The sequence below is a fragment of the Paroedura picta genome, chromosome 3, assembly GCF_049243985.1.
Source record: "Paroedura picta isolate Pp20150507F chromosome 3, Ppicta_v3.0, whole genome shotgun sequence".
NCBI classification, from domain to species: Eukaryota; Metazoa; Chordata; class Lepidosauria; order Squamata; family Gekkonidae; genus Paroedura; species Paroedura picta.
Genome location: NC_135371.1, coordinates 173,240,600 through 173,255,619, shown reverse-complemented (window position 1 = coordinate 173,255,619; position 15,020 = coordinate 173,240,600). Strand labels below are relative to the sequence as shown.

Genomic DNA, 15,020 nt, shown 5'->3' with positions numbered 1-15,020 from the left:
TGATGCTGAAGACCAAGGTCATTTTATTAAAAGGCGGAGGGTGCACACAGCTTAAGTGCCAGGCAAGAGAAGGAGGGTTGGAGAAGGGGGATGTGGGGGATTTGTGCACTGAAAGACCAGCACTGTGTGTGCAGGTCCCCCATTTGCTCCCCCACACAGACCGCAGAGTTGGACAGCTAATCACAACCTCCTTCTTGAGCCCTAACAACTATGGCTGCCAACCTCCAGGTGGGACCTGGGGATCTTCTGGAATTGCAGCTGATCTCCAGACTACATAGATCAGTCCCCTTGGAGAAAATGACTATTTGAGGGGGGAGGTCTATGGCCGCCCATCCCTACTGGGGTCCTAACCCCTCCCCAAAGCCCCCTCCCCAATTCCCTCCTGAGTCTCCAGGAATATCCCACCCCAAATTGGCCACCCTGTTCAAAGCCGCTTGCATGTCCATTGAGGACGGCATTAGAAGATCTGAGAATTTATCATGGGGAAGAATTAATTAAGTAGGACATAAGGCCGAAGGGGCTTCCCATCCAACCACAGAAAGGGAATCCGGGAGCCATGCGCTGGAGTTCTGTCTCCCAAGCATAGAAAAACATCTGTTTGGAGATGATCCCTCTGAAGGATCCGAAGAAAGGTCCGCTTTTCCCTTCCATCCGACTGGCTTCCCTGCTCCAAGTTCACCTTCCCAGCCCAAAATTCACGTCAGCGCTCAATGCATCTGAAGAGAGGGGGAAACAGCGTCCGTGGGGAGGAGGTTGGACCCCCGGCTGTTACTTCTGGGTGACCGTGAGGTAGATGGCGCTGCAACAGCGCCCCAGGCTGGCACAAAGGGGGGCGACCCCGACGTCCAGGATGCTGGCCCACAGGGTGCGAACCGGGGGCATCGCCATGGTGCACAGCTGGATACAGGGCATCACACACCTGTGGAAAGAAGGAAGGAAGGAAGACGATGGAGGAATTACAAGAGGGTCTCTTTCCCGTCCCCCAATAACAGTCGCCCCTATTGCACAAGATGCAAAGCATAACGGCCTACCCTGCAGGGCAGCTGGTCAGAATTATTTAGTAAGAAGGTTAAAGCAGGGGGATCCAACATGGCGCCCGCTGTGGGCAGAGTTTAAATATGCAGAGAAGAGGGGCAGCACCTGGCCGCTTAAAAGAATAAAATAGTTTGATTTAGAAGAGACACAACTCTCTTCTAAATCAAACTATCTAAATCCTCAGAGCTGTTCTGCTGGTGGAGGAGCTTTTCTCCGACGAAAAAGAGACTCCTTACATCGTGCTCCTTCGAGCAGGGGAAAGCAGAACAGATCTGGGAATCCAACACGAGATGGGGGTTATTTCCATATCACGGAATGGGGGAATGCCATGGCTGGCTTCAGGGGTCAGCGTGGCTGGGCAGCTGCCAAGGGTCACCACCCAGAAGGGGGCTACTTCCTCTTTCCCAAGGGAGAGCAGCTGAGGCAGCAGAGCACAAGAGAACTGCACTCAGCTGCCTTCTCCAGGCAGACCCCAGGACTGCAATACTGCAGGGGGCCTTAGACCAGCCTTTTCCAACATTTTGACCCTAGAGGAGGCCCTGAAATATTACTCAGGCTTCTAGGATCCCCAGAACCAGGCCGGACGTGGTGTCAGCCGGCCATGCCTCCCTGCCTGAGGAGGACTGAGGGGGCGGGGGAGGGAAAGGAGGTGGGTTGAGGCAGGACTAGGCACCCAGGCTCTGCCCCCTTTCCCAGGCATGGTCACCACGCAAGAACGCCACCCCCGGGTCAATGGAAACAGCCAGTTCCTGGCTTTCACGGCAATGCTGGAAATAGCTTGTGGCTGACGGGGGGGGGGGAGGCCGGGAGGACCATTCACAGAGCTCCAGGGAGCCCCGGTTGGGAATCCTAGAATCCTAGAGTTAGAAGGGGCCATAGAGGCCATCTAGTCCAACCCCCTGCTCAACGCAGGATCAGCCCAAAGCATCCTAAAGCATCCAAGAAAAGTGTGTATCCAACCTTTGCTTGAAGACTGCCAGTGAGGGGGAGCTCACCACCTCCTTAGGCAGCCTATTCCACTGCTGAACTACTCTGACTATGAAAATTTTTTCACACTACAACTACTCTGTGAAAAAATTTTCACAGTGGGTCTAAAACAGGGAAGCCCTGTTCTAGACCCGCTAACGCAAATGCTCATCCCATTGACAGAATTGGGGGGAGTGAAGGAGAAGAAGAAGAGTTGGTTTTTTCACCCTGCTTTTCTCTCCCCGAAGGAGTCTCAAAGTAGCTTCCAATCGCCTTCCCTTTCCTCTCCCCACAACAGGCACCCTGTGAGGGAGAGAAGGCTGAGAGAGCTCTGACAGGACTGCTCGATCAGAACAGATCTATCAGGGCTGTGAAGAGCCCAAGGTCCCCCAGCTGGCTGCTTTTAGTGGAGGAGTGGGGAATCCAGCCCGGCTCACCAGGTTGGAAACCACCCCTCCTAACCACTATGGTGTCGTGGTTAAGAGTGGCAGCTCCCCATCTGGCAAGCCGGTTTTGATTCCCTGCTTCTCCCCATGCAGCTAGCTAGGTGGCCTTGGGCTTGCCGCAGCCCTGACAGAGCTGTTCTCACAGAGCAGTCCTGTTTCTCGGTTCAGCTCTGCCTCTTGTCCCACCATGCCGATCTTGCCCTTTTCTGCTGCTCCAGACAGACGAACGCTCGATCTACCCCGCAAGGCTGTTGTGTGGATGGCGCCCCCCCTCCCCCCAAGCAGCAGAGGGACCCATAGACCCTCTACACCCGGAGGCCGTAAAAACCTGCAGCTGCCCTTGAAAGGAGCCATTCAGAGCTTCCGGAGGGAGCCCAATGATTGCTTTGTGGTGGCAAGTGGTAGCCCCCCTGCAGCACTTAACATTTACCACCAGAGGGCAGGCTTTATCACAGCCCTCTCTTCTTTTCTCCGCTTGTTTGCCATAGGCCTGGGTGCAGCTAAGAGCTACCGAAGACAGCTTCTGCCTGCAGCGCCTTCTGCTGGACACAAAAGGGACGGCCACGAGGACTTGGAACTTATTGGCCTAAACAGGATAAAACGCCACCTCACGGCCCCTGAAACATTTTATTTTAGCGAAAACATCATGTTTTATTTTAGCGTAAATATTTGTGAGTCGAATCCGACGGCATCAGAGCTCTGGCTCGTAAAATGTAGCACGGAGATTAAACTGTTAGGCTAAAAATGCCCCATAGAGAGAGGTCCTTCCGCTCTTTCGGCAACAGGCATCATAACAGAGCCTCCCCCCTGGAATTTGAATGCCTGCAGGCCACAGTTAGATTTAGTCTCTACTGGGATATGTTACACGGTTCATGCTCAGCTCCTTCAGGACATCGCCAAGTGGGCCCTTCCTCCAGAGTTCCCCAACCTGGTGTCCATTAGCCCAATGGCAAGCACCAGTATGTCCTCTGGGGGCCCACACAGCCTCTCATGGATGGGCCAATGAGTCTGCTCTGGTTTGGCCTCCCTTGGAGTCCTGTGTTCAGTTTTAGGCACCCCAGTTGAAGAGGGATGGAGACAGACTGGAGCGTGTCCAGAGGAGGGCAACAAAGAGGGCGAGGGGTTTGGAGACCAAGACGTAGGAGGAAAGGTTGGGGGAGCTTGGTCTGTTTAGCCTGGAGAGGAGGCAACCGAGAGGGGGGTCTGATCACCATCTTCAAGTATTTAAAAGGCTGCCCTGTAGAGGATGGAGCAGAGTTGTTCTCTCTTGCCCCGGAGGGACGGACCAAAACCAATGGGATGAAATTAATGCAAAAGAAATCTCGTCTAAACCTCCGGAAGAAGTTCCTGACAGTTAGAGCAGTTCCTCAGTGGAACAGGCTTCCTCGGGGGGGGGGGGGGTTCTCCATCTTTGGAGATTTTTAAGCAGAGGCTGGATAGCCATCTGACGGAGAGGCTGATTCTGTGAAGGTTCAAGGGGGTGGCAGGTGACAGTGGATGAGTGATAGGGTTGTGTCCTGCATAACATAGGGGGTTGGACTAGATGACCCCGGAGATCCCTTCCAATTCTAGGATTCTATGATTCTGCTCTATAGCAGATCCGAGGATTATCTGGCAGCCAGGCAAGGGACCTTGGGAGATGGTTTGCCATTGCCTGCCCCTGTGCCACGACCCCTAGTGCTCTTTGGAGGTACTGAAGGTTTCCCATCCGAAGACTAGCGAGGGTCAGCCCTAACAGCTTCTGTAGGCACTACGCCAGAGAGCCTCACCCTAGACTACACTCAACTGTCCCCGGAGCAGAATTTTGCCAAGGAATAATCACTACCCGCGAACAATCGGCCATTCAGGGAAAATTGTCCTCCAAGTCCCGTTTTCCCAAAGAACGGCACAGTCTAAAAAATCAGTGTGTGAGAACTTGGCCTACAGCTGTTGCCTAAAATCTCTGAATGAAACATCGGAGGTCCATCTGGTAATGATCCATGGATGGGCAGACAGGAAGATTCTGAGATTTTGGGCGTTGGCAGATTCGAGGGACGAAGGGAACCCCCTCTTCCCCAGCCATCTCACCAAATATGTAGGCAACCGAGGCAGGCAAACAGGAAGCCGGAGAACAGGGAGACAGGCACGGCACACAGCAGCGAGATGATCCGGTAGCACCAGAGCCGCGAGCTCTCGAAGACGATGTCGCTCCAGGTCCAGATGCGGTCGAAGCTGCGGAACGAGGACGGTTCGGCAAGGATGTCTGAAAATTCCAGCTGCGGGAGGTGGGGAACAGAATCAGGTTCGTGAGAATTCTTCAGGAGAGGAATGGGATCTTATGGGATTTTCAGGCCAGGATTCCTGGACTCTCTGTATTGCTCCGGGACATGAGCATGGGGGAGTCTATGGGGCTGGGTTACAAGCATGCACTCTGATACTGGGAGGAGCTTTGAGGTCTCTTGGGAAAGCCCCCCTCTCGCTTTGGGATGGTAATTTGAAGCCATTCCCTTAAATCTGGGGACACCCTAAGACCACAGCTGGTCTAGGATTGCCAATTATGTACTGAGAAATTCCTGGAGATTTAGGGATGGAGTTTGGAGAGGGACCTCATTGGAGCATAATGCCAAAAAGTCCCCCCTCCAAAGCAGCCATTTTCTCCCTGGGAGAATTGCTCTCCATTGTCTGGAGATCTGGTGACTTACCAGGAGATCCCCAGGACCTGCCTGCAGGTTGGCAACCCTGGGCCATCCAGATCCATGTTAGTTCATTCCTTCTCCCCCCGTTACCTTGAGGTGCTGGTTGATCCCTCGTGGGTCCCGGGTGTCCCCTTTGGGTGGCATGTCCACTGTAGATGGCAGGAGCGGAGCAGATCCCTTCTCCTGTCCATGGGGTTCTTCCGGATCCAATTTGCACTCGATCAGGTATTCGTCATTGATCATTTTGCAGGGTGCGTGTAGACTTCAGGTCAGCACTGAGATTCCACAACCTCTTTTGGAAGTACGAGTCCTCCAAGAACTGTGAAGTACCCGTGAGCTTATTCTCCCCCTCCCCCAATATTTTGTCCTTATCCCACACAAAATCTGTTTGGTTGGAACTGTTGTGCCTGGTATTATCTATCTCTTTATCGAGTGTCCCTGTGCACTGCCTGCCTCCGTGCAAGAGCAGGAACCTGACTCCAGTTCTATTCTCAGCCTTGGCCAGCCTAGATTGGACGGTGGTGTGTGTGTGTGTGTGGTCATTGCACACCCCCGCTTGGTATTTGCAGTGACAGGGCGAGCCGGAGAACTGGGATACGGGGTATAAATATTCCAATGCCCCATAGACCCTTTGCCCAGGAGCGGAAATGGGAACGAGAAGCTTGGCTTTTAGTTTATTTTGGGAGCTGGGAGCAGAATAGGGTCCCATCAGCTACAGCAGAGGGGCTCAAAGGCAAGGAAATGAAAGAGGTTTTCGAGCAATGGCAGATCAGGGGGGTGGGCTGAGAACAGGCACCATCGAGAGGTGAAAGGTGAACGTCCTGCCCGTCCTGTCCAGAGGGTCCTGCTTGGATCAGGGAACATTAGGCACAGAGTGCAGTTTATGCCACGTGATGAATGTTCACGTAGTCTGTTTGGCTGGGCGTGCAAACACACAGAGGCAATCTGCAGCCTGCTGCAGGCGCTGAAGGCCTGCAGTGAAATAAAAGGGTGTAAAAACCGTCATCAGCACTATGGACTATAGGTGTGGGCAAGGAAGAGTTTGAAACAAAATATTAAGGGTACACATAGCCCTCTGGAATTCCATCTCCTTTCCCCTGCTTGGGAGGGGGGGACTCGGTGCCGTTCAGCTCTCCTGATAATCATGGGTGCAATGTGTTATCCAAAAACGAACTCCACAATAATCAATTAGACAAAATGGTTCCATGCAAAGCCAAAAAATAATGGAACATACGGAATAAACACTCTCGCTTCACTATATAGTTAAGGAGCAATCTGAAGCACACAAGTAGGGCTGCTTTAAATACACATTTAATTTGAAGGACACAAGATTCCCTGTATCATCTCAAGTGCACAAGGAGCACTGCTTTCCGTCCATGTTTGGCTCTGTGGCTCAACGTTCAACACATTGCAATGAAGTGCTGCGTTCAAATCCACCTTTGACTCTGTGGTGGGTGAACTCCCACAGAATCCAGGCTGCTTCTGCTTCTCTCTCTCTCTCTCTCTCTTTGTCAACAGCAACTTGAATGTGAACTGGATCTACCCGAATCCTTGTCCGTTTACCTTAGTTGCCGCTTCCTTCTTTGGGAGACGTGTTTATTTATTGGCTGCTCTTCCAGGCTGCCCTTCCCTGCCACGGAGCCTGGGGTAGTTTACAGCACACATTCCACGTACAATAAATTACAGAAATCGCAGTTAAAACAATGCTAAAGCTTCAAAAGCTTTATTTTTGTCCGTTTCCTAGTCAGCCCGCCTCTTCCCGTAACGTTCATAGTGGGAATGGCCCAGCAGTGAATGGAGGGAGGGCCCAAGATTTTAGCTGGTGACTCATTCGGGCCTCAACCAAACGCCTGGCGGAACACTGCCATTTTGCAGGCCCGGCGGAACTTGGCAGTAAACCACGCTCGGTATCCCGCTTTTGTGACTGGGTGAGAATTGGCTGTATTAGCCAAACATCCCAGCCTCTCTAGGGATTTCCTAGGCCAGAGTTGGCAACTCCATGCGCTGGTCCCTGCGGATATTCCGCTGGAAGCTTCTCTTTCGCCCCTCTTCCGTCTTCATGCCCTGTTGAATGACATGTTGTCCATGCGAAGAGACTCCTTGCAGCAGCAGTCAGGGGCTGGGGGAGCTCAGGAGAGGAGATCCCGCCCCAGCGAGGAGCTGGCCGTCATGGAGGAGTCCTCGTACAGCGAGCCGAACTGCCAGCGCGCCAGGCGGGAGCAGAAGATGCGCCGTAGCTCCCCCGAGATGCTGCTGCTGAACGAGGCGTAAACCCAGGGGTTGGTGCAACTGTTGAGGCTGGCGAGGAGCATGAGGAGGGTAAAGGCCGTGCCTGCCGGAGACAGGAGGGGAGGAAAGACCATCAGAGTTGAGCCTCTTCCCCACCCTCCCATTGTGCAATGAAACGAGATGGGCAAGAGTTCCCAGAGGCATAATCAGAGTGCGTTTACGAGGCCCCCAGGCACCGCGGTCTGCTCGTGTGTGTTTGGGGGCCAAGGGAAGCAGGCTTGGGATTGGGAGGTGAGCGATTGGGAGGTGAGTGTCCTGCATGGTGCAGGGGGTTGGACTAGATTGACCCATGAGGTCCCTTCCAACTCTATTATTTCTATGAGTCTAGGTTTACGGGGGATGTGGAATTGCCAACCTCCAGGTGGTGGCTGGAGGTCTCCTGTGATCACAACTAATCACAAAGATCAGCTCGCCTGGAGGAGATGGCCCCTTTGGAAGGCGGGGTTTGAGGCATTGGGTGCCATTGAGGTTCATCCCCTCCCTCTTCAAGCTCCACCCCTAAAGCTCCAGGTATTTTCCAACTCCAAGCTGGTAACCATAGGAGGCTTAAGCCCTGCTTAATGGCTGGGAACTCCAAACTGGGGAAGGCCTGCATGGGACAGGATGCTGGACTAGATGGACCACCAGTCAACAGGTTCTCCTGTTCTTATGAAGGACTTGGTTTCCATGCCCTGCTGTTTACTGGCCAGAGGAAGTGGTTGGCCCCATGTGAAGCAGGATGCTAGAGTAGAAGGACCCCTGGTCTGGTCCGGTCCAGCAGGGCTCTTCTGAGCTTCTTATCAGGATTAGGGTTAGGCCCTGGCCTCTCTGTCCTGTTGGTGACCCTCCAGTGGAACTGCTTGGCCACTGTGTGAGATGGGAGGCTGGACTAGATGGAACCCTGGTCTGACCCAGCAGGGTTCTTCTCATGTTCTCTCTGCTCTGTTGTTGGCCTTCCAGAGGAACTGGCTGGCCCCTGTGTGAGACAGGATGCTGGACTAGAAGGACCCCAGGTATGGTCCATCAGGGCTCTTCTGAAGTTCATATCAGGGTTGCTATGCAGACGTAGCCAACAGCAAACCGTGTCTGTTCAACTCTTGCTTGACCATAGTGTCCTAGGCAAGCCCAGTCCCAGAAGTCAAGCTGGGTCAGCCCTGATTAAGACTAGGAGGGTGAGGCCACCCAGGAGGTCCAGGGGGGCTATGTAGAAGCAGCCAATGGCCAACCACCTCTTTTCCTCTCTTGACTTGCTCGGATGGCCCAGGTTGGCTTGACCTCTCCGAGCTTTGGAAGAGAATAGCAGGCCACCACTGTGAGTCTCTTACCTGGGTGGCCCCAGGTCACCCAATTTTGCCAGATCTCTGAAGCTAAGCAGCGCTAGCCCTGGTTAGTGCTTGGATGGGAGACCACCAAGAAAGTCCAGGGAATATGCAGAGGCAGGCAAAGGGAAACCGCCTCCATTCCCGTCTTGCCTCGGAAACCCCTGGAGGGGTCACCGTGGATGTGACTCAGCAGCACTGTCTGCCATTGATCCAGGTGGCCACAAGAACTAGACACTTCCCTGTATTGAGATTCTGGTCCAAGAAGGACTCGCAAGAGCTGGAGGGACTCACTCTTAACAGGTGCCTGAGGATCCCAAACGGACCACAGCTGGACGAGGAAAAAGGGAGCCCAGCAGACCGCGTAGGTCAGCACAATGACCAGTGTCATCCTCAGTGTCTTGGTGACAGCTCCGGAAATGGGGGAGGCCCCCGGGCGGCCCATCCTGCTCCCTCCGGCCCCTTCTGGGCCTCGGCTCAGGCTGCGGTGGACTTCGCGAAAGATGAGTCCCTGGCAAGTGGCGATGAAGCCCGTGGGGAGGACGAAGACCATCAGGGTCACCCACGTGACGTAGGCCCGGGGCCCCCAGGGCTGGATGAACTGGGCCCAGCATTCATGGTCTCCGCTTGGCAGCTGCTTCTTGGAGAAGATGAACAGCTGGGGGAGGCCAAGTAGGAAGGAGGCGGTCCAGGCCACCACCACGGGCCGGTACCAGCAGGCCGGGCCCTTCCGGAAGGCCACCATGGGCCGGCAGATGGCCTGGTAGCGGTCGTAGGTCATGGCCACGATGACGTAGGAGGAGGCAAACATGCCCACCACCTGCAGGTAGGTGACGGCGCGGCACAGGACGTCCGGTCCCTGGAAGCGGTCAGTGATGTCCCAGATCAGCTGCGGCAGCACTTGGAAGAGCGCTACGGTCAAGTCCGCCAAGCAGAGGTGGAGGATGAAGCGGTGCATGGGCAGGGCGCGCTGGCCGCGGCGGAAGAGGGCCCCCAGGACCAGCCCGTTGCTCAGTGTGGCCAGCAGGAAGACCGAGGCCAAGATGGCGATCTCTCCCCGGGCTAAGGCATGGTCACGGTCGTCGGCAGGGATGAGGGAGCCGTTGGTGGTGAGTGCGGGCAGCACAGACGGCTTCTGGGGAAAGAGGCAGGAGGGAGAGTGGGAGATCGTCACCAGAGGTGGCTGGGCAGCATGACAACTTCACACGGACCTGTTTGTACAAAGGGTAAGCGTCCAGGAGCATCTTTGAGACTGACTAACTTAGGGGCTTGATAGGAGCTCTTGTGGGTTGCTGAATCTGACCAAGTGAGCAGGGACTCCTGAAAGCTCCTCCCTTGCTCCCAATTTTGATAGTCTTTCTGGCTTTTTGGTACCTAAAGAAGTACAGCAGTGGCTCCCAAGAGCTCCTCCCCTGCCCCAAGTTGTATTCATCTTTCTTGAGCTCTCTGAAGAAGTGAGCAGTGATTCACGAGAACTCCTCCCTTGCTCCAAATTCTGCGAGTTTTTCAGGTACTCCTGGATTCTCTGCTCTTTTCTGCTGCTACAGACAGACTGACACAGGACTCATCTTGATCTAACTACCCAGAACCATTATTTTTATTTATTTCAGAGGGTAGCCATGTCGATGTGCAGAAGAGCAGCTACATTCAAGTCTAGGAGACAAACAGGGATTTCCTGGGTATGACCTTCCTTCGTCAGATACAAACGGGAATGACAAACAACCAGCCCTGATGCCCTTCTATATTCTTTGTGACACCCTTCTGACCTACTGGCCTGGGTTATAAGGGTGGATGGATCTTGGTTCTCATTTGTATCAGACCAAGGGAGCCTGGGCTCTTGAAAGATTCTAACGTGGAAAAACTGTTGGTCTGCAAGTTGCTCCTGGACTCAAATATTATTATAATATTATTATTATTATTGATGCTAGTCATAGAATCATAGAATCATAGAGTTGGGAGGGACCTCCTGGGTCTTCTAGTCCAGGGGTAGTCAACCTGTGGTCCTCCAGATGTCCATGGACTACAATTCCCATGAGCCCCTTCCAGCAAATGCTGGCAGGGGGCTCCTGGGAATTGTAGTCCATGGCCATCTGGAAGACCACAGGTTGACTACTCCTGATCTAGTCCAACCCCCTGCACTGTGCAGGACACTCTCAAACCTCTTGCTCATCCACTGTCACCTGCCACCCCCTTGACCCTTCACAGAATCAGTCTAGGTCAGCCTTTATCTTTTACCTTTGAGAAGCTCCTGAAACATTCTTCAGGCTTTGAGAAACCCCAGAAATGGTGCGATCGTGCAGAATAGGGTTGGGAAGCAGAACTGTGGACACGCCCATCCAGGGCTCCTCCCCTTCCCACCCCCTCCAGTCCCCTCATTGGTCATCTGGGGAGAAGGTGGGTGGGTCAACATGACCATATATGGTCATATCACCTGATAAATGTTTAACCAATGAAAAATGAATTCACTCTCATCCATTTGGTAATCCTTTCCAGGGCTGCTAAAAAAAACCCCGGGTTTCACAAAGGGTATCCCTTCCCTTATAGCCTGAGATTCAAGATGGTTTCTCTGCTCCGGAACAGTGTCAATTAGACCCGACAATGCTCTATTTAGGTGCTGAGCAATTCTAAACCCATTTCAATGTTGCAGATCATGCACCTAAAGGGAGCATTGTTGCGTCTAATTGGGGCTGCTTCGTATCGTGTTTTGTTCGTTTGTTTCCAGCTCCTTGCTGAGTGTTTTGGTTCCCAATCAACCAAAACGGCAGCATCAGATAGCGCAGCAGTGTGGAAAGGTAGATCTTAGGAGAAAAAAAAGGAGAACGCAGTTGCGAAGTCCTAGGAAATCCCTGGAGATTTGGGGGTGAGGCCTAGGGCAGGAGGGGGTGGGTTGGAAAGGGACCTCATTGGGGTCCTCTGCCAGAGTCCCCCCTCCAAAGGTACCATATTCTCCAGGGGAAGTGATCTCTGTCATTTGGAGAGCAGATGTAATTCTGGGGAGATGTCCAGGGTCTATCTGAAGGTTGGCAACCATAAATTTCTCTCGCTCTCTGTTCGTTAATTAATTAATCATATGCCATGTGTCGTATACCCGGGAGATTCTTAAGATTATTTGGCAGCCAGGCCAGGGATGTCCACAGGTGGTCTGCCGTTGCCCACCTCCATGCCATAACCCCTGGCATTCCTTGGAGGTCTTCTGAGATCTGACGGGATCGGTGTGGTGCCTGCGTGTGTGAAAGAAAGGAAGAGGGAAGACCTATTCGCTAGACTTGAGGTTTGTTGCATGCACCCCGTAGGACCTCAAAGCGTTCAGACCGGGGAGATCTGGATTCGAATCTCGACGTAGCCATGACAGTCAGGGGCTGATCCAAGCAAGTGGCCCGCCTCAATGTGCTCTTCCGCTCCAGTTAAAACGGGACAAAAATTAATATCCCGTGAATGATTTGGGGTTTAGACGGTGGTGGGTCTTTAGCTAACGTTGGAGTCGTAAACCGAGATAAGAATCCAGAGATAAGGATCAGAGTTTTGAAAAATGTAATCCAAGAGCTGGTTTGCTAGTCAGGCATGCAGCGGCCAAAATAGCCGCTGGAAAACCAGGCCCTCAAAAACGAGCAGAAAATGTTCTCTCTTTTTTTTTAATAGTGTGAGAATCACTCATTTTTGTTGCTGCAGAAGAAAATTTTACAATGTGCCCTGGATGCAGTTGGCATCATAAATAAAACCGAGGGATATACAACTGCATATCTTTAAAAAGAGAACATTTTTCCCCTCTTGGGTCAGCTGCTGCTTCAGTTTGTATCTGGGTCCTGAGGCTGCACAGATAATGAAAGCCAGACAGAATATGACTGAATTTCAGTGGGGGAGTTAAGCTCCAATTTGGCTGATGGAATTAATAGGATCCCAAAGGCCCTTGGCTTCTTTGTGGCCCCAGCTCTGGGGGCCCCAAGCTGGTGCCCAAAGCTGGCATAGTGCTTGCTAACATTTTATTTGGTGCACGCCAACTATTTTTGGAAAGTGGGCTGTACCAGGTGGGGTTTGGGGCCCAGAAAGGTTTCTGATTGGTTGTTGGTGATTTGGCTGTGCTGAGTTTTACAAATGTTGTTTTGTAAACAGCCGCAGCACAAGGAGCTTCAAGGTGTGACCGAGGGTAAGCTGTGGCAGTCATTTTTGTTCCTGGCTCCGCCTCCTGGGACCGCCATTTTGTGTCCGTCATTTTTGAGACTCCTGCCCGGTTGATCAGACATGTGCTGGAAACCTTGGAAAGGAATTTTTGGAAGCATGAGGACCCAATTGGATCAGGGTTGAGGAATAGTATTAATCATCCCCACAGAAGAGGCTTTGGGAATCTCTGTTTTTCCTGACGGGCTAAACTGAATGCAGTTTATCAGAATACCTAAAGGGACGAACTCAGAAATACCGGGAAATTCTGAGGGCGGAATTCCTTTTAACTGGAGATGCCGGGGATTGAACCTGGGACCTTCTGCCTGCCAAGCAGAGGCTCTGCCACTGAGCCAGGGTCTCAGGCCAAGGTCTTTCCCATCCCCTCCTGCCTGGTCCTTCTAACTGGAGATGCCGGGGATTGAACCTGGGACCTCCTGCCTGCCAAGCAGAGGCTCTGCCACTGAGCCAGGGTCTCAGGCCGAGGTCTTTCCCATCCCCTCCTGCCTGGTCCTTCTAACTGGAGATGCCGGGGATTGAACCTGGGACCTTCTGCCTGCCAAGCAGAGGCTCTGCCACTGAGCCAGGGTCTCAGGCCGAGGTCTTTCCCATCCCCTCCTGCCTGGTCCTTTTCACTGGACATGCTGCTGGGGATTGAACCTGGGACCTTCTGCCTGCCAAGCAGAGGCTCTGCCACTGAGCCAGGGTCTCAGGCCAAGGTCTTTCCCATCCCCTCCTGCCTGGTCCTTCTAACTAGAGGCCAGAGACTGAACCTGGGACCTTCTGCATTCACGATTTCCATATATAACAAAACCACATTTTAAACCCTTAAAATCCACCCCCTCCCAAACACACAACACTATAACAATTAACACCATTAAAATATGCAAGAAGCACAAACACATAAAAGCTTTGTTCACGGCAGGGTCACTGAGAGATCGGGAGACGAAACAAAATGGCTTCATCCGCTGGTGGGCAACGGAGACAGAATCGCTCAGAAGAATCTCCCTGGGGAGAAGTTAGTAGAGCTTTGGGGCCACCACCACGATGGCCCTTTTTCGACTCGCCCCCGGCCTGATCTGGCCTGATCTGAGAAGACGGGGGCCACCCGAAGCAGTATTAAGACTAAACTCTCTCCAAAGGAGATTCCCAGAAGACCACAAACTTGAAAATTTGTGACCCGCTGTCAGTCCCCCGAGCTGGGGATGCTGGGGATCGAACCCGTGACCTTCAGGCCCTCTGACAACGGGAAACGGCACATCTGTTTGTAAAGAACTTCTCCACCTTTTCATGAAACATCAAATCCCATACGAATGTGCGGAATGTGCTTCCCTGTTCAGCTCATGCAAGCGGAAGGAAGGTGTCTGGTGCCAAAATTGTACAGAATCCCGACAGACAGGAACAGTGTCCATTCATAGAGAATGAAAAATTTGGAGACCTTGCCTTACGGATGCCAACTCCCGGTTGGGGATTTGAGGGAAGAGGAGGGAGTCTGGGGGAGGAAGGGGTCATCGGTGGGGTCTAAGGCCCTAGATCCCACCCTCCCCAGCAGCCCTTTGCTCGGGGAGACCTGATCTCTGCCCTCTGCAAATCAGTTGTGATTCCAGGGAATCTCCAGGCTGTACCCGGAGGTTGGCAAGCCCGCCTCACCCAAGGCTTTGGAGTTGGGTTGCTCCCGCAAGGGCTCGGAGTCAGGAGCCAACTCTCCCTCCCCCCGGTAAGTTACCTGCTCAGAGGGTTACCTGGTCATCCATAGCCGGAACATCGGTCGAGAAACAGCTGGGGGAGGGGGGCTTCACCTCGCTCGATCCGGACCCCCAGATCTTTGCTGGAGAGCTGGACCCACCGTCAAGGAGAGGCCGTCTCCATCCCTCTCGGACTCGGGAGGTCTCTTTGGATCCTGGTGGCGCCTTCTGCCTGGGAGACTCCCACGGTGAGGGAGGCCAGTGGAGGGGCGGGCTCCGTTTGGGCTTCCCTCCTTCAGGGCAACACGGCTGGCGGAGCTTGGCCTTTGTCCAAAGACACGGGCTTGATGGTTAGGGAACTCACAGGCAGTGGAAGGAAAAAGAGGGTGGGTTGTTGGTGGGGGGTGAATGGCAGGCAAAGTGCTCATACAAGAAGAGATTTTTTTTTATACCCTGCTTTTCGCTACATGA

General features: G+C 53.2%; 2 protein-coding genes across 2 annotated transcripts; both read right to left on the bottom strand.

Moving 5' to 3' along the window:
- Positions 1-5,671, bottom strand: LOC143833624 (caveolin-2-like). Its single transcript, XM_077329684.1, has 3 exons — positions 5,213-5,671; positions 4,515-4,702; positions 1-919 (listed from the first exon to the last, which is right to left on the bottom strand). The coding sequence occupies exons 1-3, from the start codon at positions 5,363-5,365 to the stop codon at positions 769-771; spliced, it is 492 nt and encodes a 163-aa protein (XP_077185799.1). The 5' UTR covers positions 5,366-5,671; the 3' UTR covers positions 1-768.
- A 793-nt stretch (positions 5,672-6,464) lies between these two features.
- AVPR2 (arginine vasopressin receptor 2) lies at positions 6,465-14,762 on the bottom strand. The gene is made up of 3 exons (XM_077329683.1): positions 14,607-14,762; positions 9,004-9,844; positions 6,465-7,454 (listed from the first exon to the last, which is right to left on the bottom strand). The coding sequence occupies exons 1-3, from the start codon at positions 14,616-14,618 to the stop codon at positions 7,252-7,254; spliced, it is 1,056 nt and encodes a 351-aa protein (XP_077185798.1). The 5' UTR covers positions 14,619-14,762; the 3' UTR covers positions 6,465-7,251.
- Positions 14,763-15,020: the final 258 nt, after the last annotated feature.